At 38.8% G+C, this 13,130-nt stretch overlaps 3 protein-coding genes and 1 long non-coding RNA gene across 8 annotated transcripts in view; 2 read left to right on the forward strand and 2 right to left on the reverse strand.

Annotated features, from left to right (window-relative positions):
* Positions 1–307, reverse strand: part of LOC100748167 (microphthalmia-associated transcription factor) — an 18,400-nt gene extending 18,093 nt beyond the window's left edge. The window contains exon 1 of the mRNA XM_003490001.4: positions 1–307. The gene's annotated coding sequence lies outside the window, so the exon portion shown is untranslated.
* Positions 308–653: 346 nt separating this feature from the next.
* LOC100748409 (cathepsin L1) lies at positions 654–5,020 on the forward strand. Of its 3 annotated transcripts, none has more exons than XM_003490003.4 (5): positions 654–1,542; positions 1,785–1,961; positions 2,233–2,592; positions 3,147–3,307; positions 3,852–5,020. In XM_003490003.4, the coding sequence occupies exons 1-5, from the start codon at positions 1,405–1,407 to the stop codon at positions 4,045–4,047; spliced, it is 1,032 nt and encodes a 343-aa protein (XP_003490051.1). In that variant the 5' UTR covers positions 654–1,404; the 3' UTR covers positions 4,048–5,020. The 3 variants fall into 3 exon arrangements, with proteins under 3 accessions (XP_003490051.1, XP_024223924.1, XP_033176973.1); XM_024368156.2 differs by having other exon boundaries at positions 3,857–4,006; XM_033321082.1 differs by having other exon boundaries at positions 1,412–1,542; positions 1,714–1,961.
* LOC100749090 (inhibin beta C chain) lies at positions 4,734–9,794 on the forward strand. Of its 2 annotated transcripts, none has more exons than XM_024368153.2 (5): positions 4,734–4,867; positions 4,988–5,942; positions 6,458–6,715; positions 8,360–8,742; positions 9,427–9,794. In XM_024368153.2, the coding sequence occupies exons 2-5, from the start codon at positions 5,459–5,461 to the stop codon at positions 9,592–9,594; spliced, it is 1,293 nt and encodes a 430-aa protein (XP_024223921.1). In that variant the 5' UTR covers positions 4,734–4,867; positions 4,988–5,458; the 3' UTR covers positions 9,595–9,794. The 2 variants fall into 2 exon arrangements, with proteins under 2 accessions (XP_024223921.1, XP_003490057.1); XM_003490009.4 differs by having other exon boundaries at positions 4,839–4,918.
* A 574-nt stretch (positions 9,795–10,368) lies between these two features.
* Positions 10,369–13,070, reverse strand: LOC112212950. Of its 2 annotated transcripts, none has more exons than XR_002946808.2 (3): positions 12,951–13,070; positions 11,214–11,596; positions 10,369–10,890 (listed from the first exon to the last, which is right to left on the reverse strand). It is a non-coding gene; the product is annotated as an uncharacterized LOC112212950 (long non-coding RNA). The 2 variants fall into 2 exon arrangements; XR_002946807.2 differs by lacking the exon at positions 12,951–13,070 and adding an exon at positions 12,392–12,532.
* Positions 13,071–13,130: the final 60 nt, after the last annotated feature.

Consider the following 13,130-nt stretch of genomic DNA (forward strand, 5'->3'; position numbering starts at 1 on the left):
CGTCGCGGTCAATAGCGTCGCGACGCCTCTTACCGCGAACAAACTACGATCTTCGATACTTTTCTCGGTGAAACGATCGCGATTACGAGACAACGATGTTCCCGAGTTTTGCTTTCTAGCGTGGCGCCTCCCCACTGGTAGAAGCTAGGACGCGCGTGTCGAGCGATAATCGGACCGAGAGAGAGACGAGAGAGACAGTAGTCGCGAGTCGTGCGAGAACTTTTAACCGATCGGAAACGAGCGGGGGTCGCGTTCGTTACTCTCGACTATCCACGCTACTCGATGCTCGATGCTCGATGCCCGATGCTCGATGCCCAATGCCCAATGCTTTCGATGTTCCATGTCCGATCTCGGCTCGATGCCCAACTATCTACGCAACGAGGGGATAAGAGACGAGCAGATCACGAGTTTCTCGCCAACATCCGCGATCTTTCTTCCTCCCCTCTCTCATTGTCTTTGCCATTCTCTCTATCCCGTCCCGCGCAACTACATCACCAACCACTATCACTGCTAATATGTATTGCAAGCGAAAGCGAATGAGACGCGGCTAATAGATTTAGCTGGCGACCATGCATGCATGCGCGCGCGTGTACGCGCTCAAATAATTCAACCCTGCAAAAAAAATTTAATTCGTAAATTGGAAGAAATTAGACATGTCAGTGCAGAGAACGTAGAAACGCAAACTGTAAGCGAAATGTACAGTACAAGCGGTCGGTTATGCGCAAACGGTACGTGAGTTAATGAATTAATCGTCGGTCAATGCATGAGTGTGTGTGCCTCGAATTCCTTATTTCTAAAAGTTGCGCGATTTCTGCAAGTACAGCCATCTCACGACGAATTTCTCAATCTTTCGTGTCGAACGCTATTCACGATCTTACAAACTTTGTCGAGTATTTGTTAGCTTTGCTTCTCGCGTTTCAATATCACTCGACGGTACAAGCTTAATTTCTCTGAAGAATATAGCTGATAATAGTCGAGTTTTCGTGCAAGCTATATGTATATAGAAAAGCTTGCTCGAAGGAAAAGTGCAGGAAAGGTTGTGAAAGCAGATCTGTCATTTGCTCTTTGACCCATTTGCGGTGGAAGCGATGTTCGTATCATATTGTAGAGGCATTAAATCGGGCATCGCAGATATTATTCTGCAGGCTGCTAGTAAATATACTTACATATATTGCACTCGAGATGACGCAAGTTTTGCGGCTGAACTTCCCTCGTGCTTACGTACGTACGAAATTTGTAAAATTGCTGACACTGTAGTTACAAATTGGATGTCAAATGAGAACAGCCGTAAGGTCAAATTGCATTCGAATCGAAATAACGAACGCTTGAGTCAGTTGATCAAACTACAGAAAAAACAACGATTCGTGTGTTATCGAGTCGATTTTTAATACGGTTGCATTCGCGATGTCTTTTCGTCTTTGTGTCCTTTTAGTTCTCCTTTTAGCTATATGGGGTAACTATGGCATTCAAGTGTTTGACAAACAAAATCGTTTTCCTCAAGAAGTATCGGAACGGCTAGATGAATATTGGAACTTGTACAAGGTACTATAAGCGTCTTATTTGAATATCTTCGATCAATATTACAATTAGGCTAGATTGTAATGCAAATTAATATCCTTACAAATATACATAAAAGAAGTAGGGAATATAAATAAAGGACTGATTCGTTTATTAAATATTACGAGGATCTTATTGAATTATTAAATATTTCAGCAAAATTTTTTACTCCATCGTACGTATCGTGTGTTATAATACTTTACTCTAAGATATTACTGTTGCCGCAGACTCGTTACAATAAAAGTTACTCTGGAAATCTCGAGACTAACCGAAGGATAGCTTGGGAAGAAAATCTAATAACGATTTATAAGCACAATATGATGGCAGCTGCGGGTCATCACAGCTATACATTGAGAGACAATCACATTGCCGATCTCGGAACTAGGCAATATATTCGAGAAATGGTTCGTATTCTAAGAGAGCTATCGTAAAACGGATATTATTCGGTAATAAATAAATTCTAACTAGAGATTTGTTTCATTTCCTAATCATACTATAACCAACAGTATAGAGTACCATCTAGCGGAGATATTCTCCATATTTTTTCATATTATGCGCAGCACGCACATTTCCACAAACTTAAATTTTAGATAAACATTCAGTTACGAGAAAAATCGAAAGAAAATTCTTCTTTGTAGTATAACAGTTTGGATTTTTCTTTTCTTTATTCTCTAGGTAAAACTAATCCCTAGTCGTAAGCGGCGTGTATCGAATGAACCGATAGTCGGAGCGGTTTTACATGATCCTCGAAGAATTCCACCACAGCTTGATTGGCGCGAAATGGGATTTAAAACGCCGCCAGAAAACCAAAGAGACTGCGGCAGTTGTTACGCGTACTCGGTAGCCACCAGCATTCAAGGGCAAATCTTCAAAAAAACAGGAATGTTAATTCCATTGAGCGAACAACAATTGATCGATTGCAGTACGTCTACTGGAAATTTAGGTTGTTCAGGAGGTTCTCTGAGAAACACACTGAGATATCTCGAAAAGGCAAAAGGTCTAATGCCTCAAAGCCGTTATTCGTATACAGCGAAAGTACGTTCCTTTCTATTTTTCCTCTTCTTTGTCATTTTTCTTTACGATAACACTGACATACGAAATATTGAAGCAAAACACGGACTGTTCTCAATCCTGATAATGCTATATTCGGAAAGACATTCTTTATTTTATTCCATTATACTTCGACTATAACGTACAGTGGTTAGAAAAACACGTTATGTTTGTTAATTATACGTACAAATTCTTCTCGTAGCTACTGTAGGTAAGTTCGTTCGCAGATTATCGGTATCGAGATTTCCGTTATTCCGTTATCCCTCGTGTTTCATAATATATCTTATCTCCAAATGCTGATTTAAGTATACGCTCGTGGCTGAAGTAACAAGTATATTTTTAAACAAAATGTGTACATTAGGAATTCGCGAATGTCAACAAACATGAGGCAACGAAATCAATATCGAAGAAAGTCCAAACGATATCGAATTACGTTCGGATTATGTGTTTTATGTATCGTAGATTAGTATGTATACATGTATATGTATAGGAGGGAAAGATAATTATCCACCAATGATATGTTTGCTTTTGGAGGATAGCAAGGTCCGTGTCGTTTTGTAGAAGACTTGAGCGTAGTTAACATCACTTCATGGGCAGTTTTACCAGCACGTGACGAAAAAGCTTTGGAAGCTGCCGTAGCGATCATAGGTCCAATAGCTGCTTCGGTAAATGCCAGTCCAAAAACGTTTCAACTTTATCAGTGAGTATTTTTTATTCCTTGGAAGCGAAGATTATCGGGGCTGTTAAGGCAATATCGTGGTATTCCGGGTGATAGAAAAACGAAAATGGGGTTTGAAAGGGAGTAGAGAATTAAATAGAGTTGTTGTAATAAAAGAGCATAGAAAGGAAACGGACAAAGCGCCTTTTGACACGCGACCAATCCGTGTTTAATGAATGTTTACGCGAAAGATGAAAGTACGAAAACTCGTATCATCCCCCTCTGACAGATGTTCAAAGAAATTGGTCCATTCGTACGATAACCTTTGATGCATCGTTTATGCGATGACCCTGAAACGACAACGAACCGAAGTCATTGAACTGTCGTTTACGAATTAAAAAGAGGCGCGGAAGTTTTTACATACTCGCAAAAATACTCGTTGTCACAAGTTTTTACGATTGCTCTATCGAAATCTCAGTACGCGATCTTCTGTACCTTCCATCCTCGCATTTCCTTTCTTGTTATCTCATTTTCTTAGCCTTTTATTCTTTCCTAGTTACAAAGGTAAGAAAATTTTGTTTCGCAGCACAGGAGTCTACGATGACGAAGTTTGTAGCTCGGACATGGTGAATCACGCTATGGTGATCGTTGGATACACGCCAACCGAATGGATTCTGAAGAACTGGTGGGGTAACGGATGGGGTGAAAATGGATATATGCGTCTGGCTAAAAACAAAAATCGATGCGGCATAGCCAATTATGCGGCGTATGCAAAAGTTTAACTCAATATGAATCGGAGAACGAACCCATTAAAAGATATTTATTAAAATCTATTATTTTTAAATTAAACCACGATACCATTGTACATCTCTTCGTGTCATTCTCGGTCATTAAAGGAAGAACGTATAGTGGCATGAACGTATAGATCGGCGTGTATGGGTGCGGATGATCCGAAAACACGATTAGGTCGAAGCTCGCCAACTCTTTCAAGATACTGAAGAGATTTACGTACTTTCACGATGTTTCCCACCTCCGAAAGAACAAGATAGTATAAGTATAAAACAGTAAGAGTTTGATCGCTCTCGGAAGCGATAGTTTAATCAACCTTGAATTCAGCTACAGATTACTCATTTTCTCGACGATTAATTCTTTTTGCCATTTCTTCTTATCTGGTAGATACTTGAAATAAAATTTTAGCAAGGGGTAACCGTTTATCGAAAAGAGTAACGTACGCGTGGGCAATCGTGGATCGAGAAAATTTTGTCGACGAAATTTGTTCCACGAATTCGTCCAGTAGTGCGTTTATGGAAAATAGACGACGCGCGTTTTCGCTTTACGTACCAAATGTTCTAGTAATTTCAAAATCTTTCTTACCAAACCGAGCACATAATTAAGAATTTAGGTGAAAAGGATGAAAAAACGGACTACAAAGACGACGAAGCACAAAGCATGTTCGTGGCGCGTGTTTCCCCCGACGATATCAGTACGATTCGTCTCCGTCCAATCCGCTGTATCCCCCGCTGATGGAGCAAAGTTCAGACTGTACCAAGAGCCGATGCGTGACTAAATAATGATTTAACGAAGTGTGTTCAGTCTTCGCGGGTAAGTTGCATGTGTTGTTGGATCAGCGAAAACGACCGAATCAATCGAAAGGTAGAGCCATAGCGAATTATTGATTATTACGTGGACCGAATAATAATTTTCGCTCGTTTATCGTTCAAGCATTCTGCGTCGAGCCAGAGGACAATATAGTGACTAAAAAGGACAAAGAAGAAAGTAAAGAAGGAAGAAGAGAAAGAGGAAAGCAAGGTTGAGAGAAAGGGGGTAGAAAGGAGCAGAATGGGAGGAACCTGAGGAAGGAAGAAAACGCGGTAGCAAAAAAGGGAACTAAGGAGGAAAGGAAAGAAGGCTAAGAGGGAAAATAAAAATGTGGATTAATCGAACAAGAATATTTTTTAAAACACAGTCGAATTCGAGTTTGTAGAATTACTGACGATTTTATTAGCGGTCCATGCATTCGATAGCTACCGATAGCGAGATAAAAAGAAGAGAAAGGAGATCGATGTGCGACTTAATGGAAAATCAGTGGGTATTCCTGGATCGATGAGATTCTTCGAAACAATGTTAAAGGGGTAAACGAATGAAAGAAAAATATCTGTAGGAAAACACGTGTGAGTGGGATATTCATACCCGATGCAAAATATCGACACGATGCGTCTAATTCAACAGCTTGTATTACTTTCTATTCTCTTGTTGGATAATCAGGTGGAAGTCACCTGGCCCAAGGCCGCAAATCCCTTGCCTTACCTTCGGTGGGCATCTAATTTACGATCAGCCAGTTCGACCTCACCGAGTTCTTCTTCCTCTTCCTCGTTTTCTTTATCGACTTCTTTCGAGGAAGAGAATTGCGCTGAATGTACACAAAATAAGGTTGGCATACTAACCGTTACCGATCCGATTTTAACAGAGCTAAGAGTCGAGTATGTCAAACAACAAATACTGAAGAAGTTGAGACTTTCCAAGCCACCCGAGATATCGATGCCGCTGTCGACCTTGCCGAAGCCTCTGATAAATGGTCGTGTACTCGAACTTCAACCCGGAGCACCACTCGAACCGGAAAAATCAGCTGACAGTTTTTATGGAAAAACAGACCAAATTGTTGTTTTTCCGAACGAAGGTCAGTCCCTGTGAAACTGAACGATCCGTTTCACGAGACGCGTGTATCTCTGTGAAATTAAAGCGAGGCGAAAAAATGGAAGGAAGATACATCTAATCTTACGTTTAACGAGTATAAATTTTCAAGCAACTATTTATGCAAGTTGGTATTTTTACGACAATACCGCAACTAAATACCATTGTTTCGAGTATTTCAGCGCGTTACGTATATCTCGCGGATTTCTGCGTATCAAAGTTTTCTATAAATGCATAAACATCTGCAGTCTGCGAATTATTCGATCACTTCAAATTTCTACATTTAATTAAACGTTAATTAAAAATCTCGCATTTAAATTCCATCGATAAGATGTTTACGCGCGGCGATTAACTGACATTAGACCTTCTCATCTGCATTTCGCTACTGTAAGCATCTTGTCGTCTTTATCCCATCGTTAACATGTTCGAATCGGACAGAGACCACTTCGCGTTTTTTAATAACGGCAAACCGAATACGAAAATAAATGGCAAACTTTTCAGGTATTGCCGATTCGAAAAAGTGCCAACAGAAATCGAACCATCTGACGGGCTTTAATCCGGCAGCCTGTTTCACGTTTTATCTACCGAACGAAATGCAATTCGTGGATGTGACCTCGGCGCAACTTTGGTTTTACAAGGAATACGACGAAAATGACTACCTAAATCAAACTTTCGTACTCTCTGAGCTCGATCATTGGGATTTGAGCGGGAACTTCGAGAAAAACACGATTATGGCTATCTTTGAAACCGATATCGGAGGTAGGTAAATCGAGATACTTCCTTTTCTTAGGTAATCGCGCACAGGTCCCCGTGTAAAAGCTTCGTCCAATTCTCGTTCTTTCGTGCATCTTTCGTCTTTTCATTTCTCTTAGATACGGGATATACGACGTTATCGCAAAAATACCGAACCGAGTGAAATCGACCGCTTCTCTTCCTGCCTCTGCCCCGTTACATATCATCGTTACAGCAAAACCATTTGCCATGTCGTAATTTTGTCGCGTTTACATCTGTCGACACAGTTTATCGTTTTATAAATGAACGCTTTAAGCTTGAAGATTGAACAACGGTTGAAGAGTAACAACGTGGATACTTCGATCTCTTTTCTCATAAAATCGTAGAATTTCGCCGGAAGATATAGTGACGACGGAAAAATTTAAGCGAATCCTTGGAATTCCCCTTCCTAGTCACGATGCTAATAAAAGCGGAATTCGACGATGTAAGCGAATTGATCGAAGAGAAATTGTCAATGATACGTTGCGTTAACGCAACGTTCGTCCTTAATGGGATAAACTGTTTTTAACCGAGTCGTCCTTTAATCGGAAACTTCTACAATTACCAAATCAAAATTGAGCAAAAAGAAATCGATTTCGGTCAACTTTTAGTCCCCGCTGATATAACTATGTATTATATAATTTATTTTCGACAGAATGGAACGATACATAAAAAAAAGGGTCGGAGATCTCTAAATAAAAAAAAAATGATTCCTCCGAACAGATTTACAATCTAAATAATCGGTTAATTCGACTTCCCCCGGGTAACAGATTAAAACGTTGGAAATGTTGCACCGAAGCCCATACACCGAAAGTACGGGACAAATGCTAATCTTAAAGCATATTTTAATAGATTTAGTTAGTGAAAAAATTATTGGAACATGAGAGCGAAAGAAAGAAGATGAGAGGGCGGACGAGAGAGGGGCAACTCGTTAAGATACACGAAAGGAATCGGCGAAACTGAGCGCAAAACTATGCAAAGATATTTGTTGACAGTTGGTAAGGACTTTAGACCGTGAAGTGGTATGTCAGCAAAAAAATTCAACGCTCTCACGGTATAAAGTCACTTCATGCTGTATTACTGCAGTATCGCGATTACGAATCGACCAATTTACAGGAATCGTACGCGAAATTAAGTCGATCGTGTCACGAAACTTTCTAACGGTCGTGCGGTTATTCGATCGAATTGGGAGGGGCGAGTGTCAAAATGGAAAGAACAATGGCAGCGTAGTCAAATCTTGTCTCTAACCTCTTCTCTCGTGCCACATGTACCATCGCCACCACCCTCCACCTTCCCACGCTTCTAGCCATTCGCAGTGCAATTATGCATTTAGAATCGCGATCGCATTGAAAAAAGAAATGAAAAAAAAAAAGAGCAGTAAAACAAAGAAAGAAAAGAAAGGAAATATACGGAATATAGAGATGGTAATGGACAAAATATCGATGCTCGCAGATACAGCAACATTCTCGATTGTGCGAACGAACAACGATGTAGTCGAATCGAAACGATAAGAATAAGAATAAGCGAAATGGAAAGGAGAGGCGAGGCGAAGAGAGGAGAAGAGGGACGAGGCGTGGCGCGACCATACGAAGCGATCGCAGGTTAAAACGATCAGGACGATCGCTGTTTCAGAGGGATGGGTGAAGACCGACGTAACGTTCACGCTGAAGAAATGGGTGGAAGAACTTCGATTGAATCACGCGATACAGGTAGCTTGTAGCACCTGTTCGATAGATCGGGACACAGCGCCTGTATCCGTTGAACAGACATTAAAACCGTTCCTTGTGATACACACGTCGCCGTTACCGCAGAAAAACAGACCGAAGAGGAACTCAAATTGTCTGCCGGAAATGAAGGAGTGCTGCAGGGACGAGCTGTATATTAATTTCAAAGACATCGGTTGGAGCGATTGGATTCTTCATCCGAGCGGATATCACGCGTATTTCTGTCGTGGATCGTGTTCTTCCGCAGCTTCGTTGACCATCAGTGGATCTCCCTACAATAACGTGATCAGAGTAGGCATCCTCTTTTATCTTCTCTTTTGCTCTTGATGCTTGAATTTATGATTGGATTTATTGGATTTATTGCTTGGTTGAATTTATTACACAACGTAATGCTCTCAAACCTGACTTATTTTACGATCTCGCAGTATCCTTCCCCGCCAAATAATCAACAGAGACTACCGCCAACGATTGTATAGGGTGCGGCCGAATAACACGTAAGAAGTAAGAAAAAAGATATAGAATACAATTTTTCTCCTATGACGCTTCGTTTTCAAGAGAATCAAGTTTGAACATTTTTCAGCTATATTTTACCCGCCGATAAGCCGACTGGATACGAGTAAAAAATCAACAGGTTATTTCATTCTAGATGCGAAGATAAGTCAAAAATGAGAAAAAAGTTTTTTCGTTGAAAGCGTTTCATCTTGCAGAAAACAGAGTTTGAAAGCGCTTAGTAAAAATGCCGTTGATTGCTTACTCCTGTTCGGTCCAGATGTCACTCTGTGTTCAAATATACTTGATCGAGTTCCAAACTCGATTTTCTCGAAAACGAAGTATCGTACGAACAAATTTTATTTTATATTTACTCGTCTTACTTTTTCGTAGAGAATCGCCCGATGCCTGCTTGTACGTGTTATTCGGCCATACCCTATATTGAACTTTTTCGGAGCATTAATTTTTTCTCTTTTATTGTTTTAGAGGTTATTGGCCAAGAATGGTAGCACAACGCGTCGTAAAAACGAGATCATTCCATGTTGTTCACCTACGCAATTGTCGCCGATTCAACTGCTCTACGTTGATTCGAACAATACGATCACGCAAAAAACACTGCCAAATATGGTAGTGGAAGCCTGCGGTTGTATGTGATTTACGAAAGTCGCTGAAATTCTCCCACAAATCCCCCGAAAATACCCTACGTCGGCTAGATCGATTCGAATTCGAGGTCCTATCGCACCTGATTCAATCGTTTCCAAAGCGACGAGAGTTTGATCCCCTTCGTTACCTGAAACAAGTTCCTTTTGAATAAATTTGCACATGCAACCTCTTCGTATCCTGAATTTCAAAGGAGCAAAACTATATACTAAAGTGTATAGAACTCTCGAATGTTCACCGTTTCGTTGAGAATTTATCGAAACATTATCGCGGAGAAACGCGATGCTTCTGTCGAATCGAATGGACTTCACGCGTAGTTTTATGGTTCGCAGTGAAGAGACTAGGAAAACGTTTAAAGTTTAAACGTTGTGAACTACAAATGCTCTCAGAAAGCCCGTGGAAGGCACGAATACAGAATCGAGAAAGAATGTACACGCACGAGTCGCCTTTGATTTTAGTTTCCACGTCGAATACAGTTGTTTATACCTTCGCGTACAGAGACTCAAGAAAGTATTTAAACGGCTACAGTAACTTTATATTACGCAGAACATTTTGAAATATTATTAACACGACTGTCACAATTGGTAAAATTTGAAACGAATTTAAAAATCTATATATATATATATAGATTTATATATATAGAAGTTAAAATATTTGAACAGTCAATTATTCGTTGTATTAATGAACCACGATATTTAATGAGATCATTTTTAGCACTAATTATACGTTTAACACCACTATTCATGCTGTATACATACTAATTTCTTGACATGTAGATTGATATATGTACAGTAGCGTTCGGATATGTGGCCACGAATTTGTTCGCTCGTATGGCCACAAGTTATCCCCACCAATCCCTGGAACTGCTGGCGCGAGGCAGGCCTCTGCGTTATCTATGATCCGCATCAATATAATTCAAATCGGAATAAGAAAAATACAATGTTTTTTATTTTTTTATTATATCGTTACGAGATAGCCTCAATCGGATTATTGAGATTTGTACAAACATGACTATATCTGATCAACAATTGTTAACTAAACTAATGAAATATGTAATATACGACTAGGAGTAAAAAATGATCTGGTTCTACAGTATCTTATTACACTCTACCTATTCTGTCTCACTCGCATTGTCTACTTCTCCCTTTTGCCTCTCATGCACGGACAGCGAAGTGAGCAGGAGTCAGATAATGTGGGCAAATTCTCGGAAAGTCAACTCCCAGGATATATGGTCAAACAGGTCCCGATCGGTGGCCATACATCCGATTTTCGTATTGGTTTCAAATTTTACTAAAATAATGACGACGACTATGTCTCGTTACTAATAAAATTTTTAAAAATTTGGTACAATGTACATAATACATTCATCAAAACTTTTCATTTGTGTTCAAATACTTGCGTTCGAATACTTTTGTGAGCAAGTGCACGTATAGTATCCATCTTTGTACACATATGTATACACAAAAATAGACCGCCTCTTAATTTTTCACGTGAGAACGGTGCTCATTAATAAGTTAAATAGAAAGTTGCGTAATGCCGATAAGAACGAACATTATTTGCACGTTAAGTCATGCGAATAATTGAAACAGTATTCATTTTCTAGCCCTACTTACCGCTAGCGTGAAAATCGCGCGCACCATGTGCGTTTAAATTAATTGTTCCATATTTAATCCAAACGTAATTGCGTAATCACGCACGTTGATAGAATGTATTTATTATTAAGTCAAATCAATTATATGTATATTCTAACGGACAAACAACCATCGAGGCGAGCTTGCTTCTTCCCGTTGTCAATTCAGTTAATACGCTTATTCACCTCAATGCCTCTATATTTACTGAGAGAATTACGATCAATATCCCCGCCATTGTTTATTGAATGCATGAACCAAATAGTCGAATGATCGAATTGGATCCAATATATGTAGAATATTAACCACTGGCTAAGTTTAGGATAGATCTTACATCTTAAGGAACTTCGTGACTCGTAACAAATGTTCTGAAATACAAAACATGTAAAAAGGCTGTGCCCTTTGCGATTTAAAACGATGAGTGTAGCGATTATATTGAAACTATAAACAAATTTCAATAGAAACTATAATTACGGTAACGAATGAAATAGACCTGACATCTTACGGGATTTGATATCACAAGTTCTGAAATACCGACCGTTTAACTTAACTTAGAGTTTAGAGTTTAAGATAATAAATGTAGAAATTACATTTATAAACGCAGAGAAGCTACCTGATGAATTTTTGGTGATTCGTATAACAAAATTAAATTTTACTATGAAATTATAAATAATATACAAGCAATGATATCTTACAATTGCAGTTCGAATACCTCTACAATATTCGTTTATCTTAACACAGAATTAAATGTAGAATTTAATACGTTGTACTTTACTCAACAACTATCAGATAAAAATCTATGCTTGTATAGAAATCAGCGAAACTACTTAGTAAATATTCTAACTACATAACACAATCAACCAAGCAGCTCATATTATTTGCTATACAATTCATAATTATATCATGTATGTGTAGTTGTCTTTAAATGGGAATAAGAAAGAAAAAATATTATGAAAGGAAAGCAAAGTTAGCGTAAATAAAGTGATCTTCACAATCAATCAATGATCCGTGCAAAAGAAATTATAGTGCAAACTACTGGCGATTTTGACAATTAAGTAAGAGACCAATGAAATGCGAACAAGATGAGTTCGAGAAACTATTTAACTTCGATATAGCATTATCTAAGAAACTATTAAATAAACATATATATTCGTTAAACAAACCTTGTAGTAGTTTATAAGGGGCGAAGAATTACTACGTTATGGAAATCACGCACTTTTAAACAGGATAACACGCGTAGAGTGTAGATGTCATGCTTTTAGACATGGAAGTGGTGCTTTGTCCTGCCAAATGCTTGCCTAATTGATCGCTAATTGGCTGAGGCGGCACGGATTCTTATCAATTAAAACCGACTCGAGAAACTGAAATATTGCACTAAACAATTCTTTAACGAACTATGACATTTTCAAACCAGATAGTTGTAAAAAATTTTTAACGTTTAGCTTTCTGATTAATAATTAAGGAGCTCGTGTACATGCTAAGTGGACGATTCCTTGAGAAAACATTGAATGGTATGAAAAAAAGGAAAAGAAAAGGGGGAAAAGAAGAAAGAAGCTAGGAGGGAGATTATTAGGAGTGAATGAAATAAAATATAATGACAAGAAAGAGGAGGGAATAAGAAAAGTCGAGAGGAGTAAAGGGGGTAAGAAATGAGAAAGAAAATGGAATAAAAAGAAGACCAAGGAAAAATGAAAAGAGAAATGATATGAACAGTAAGGGAACTTTGTCTATAATTATAACACAGAATGGATTAGCTTGCAATGCACATAATCTAACATGACACATTTTCTAACCTAACCTTATTTTATATTGAATCGATAACGTCGGAAGTGACATAAAGATGGTAAAGGAATTCTAACCCAGACGAGTAATAAACACAGATCTGTATGAATACATACTATA

The sequence above is a fragment of the Bombus impatiens genome, unplaced genomic scaffold (genome assembly GCF_000188095.3).
Source record: "Bombus impatiens unplaced genomic scaffold, BIMP_2.2 scf_0389, whole genome shotgun sequence".
NCBI lineage: Eukaryota > Metazoa > Arthropoda > Insecta > Hymenoptera > Apidae > Bombus > Bombus impatiens.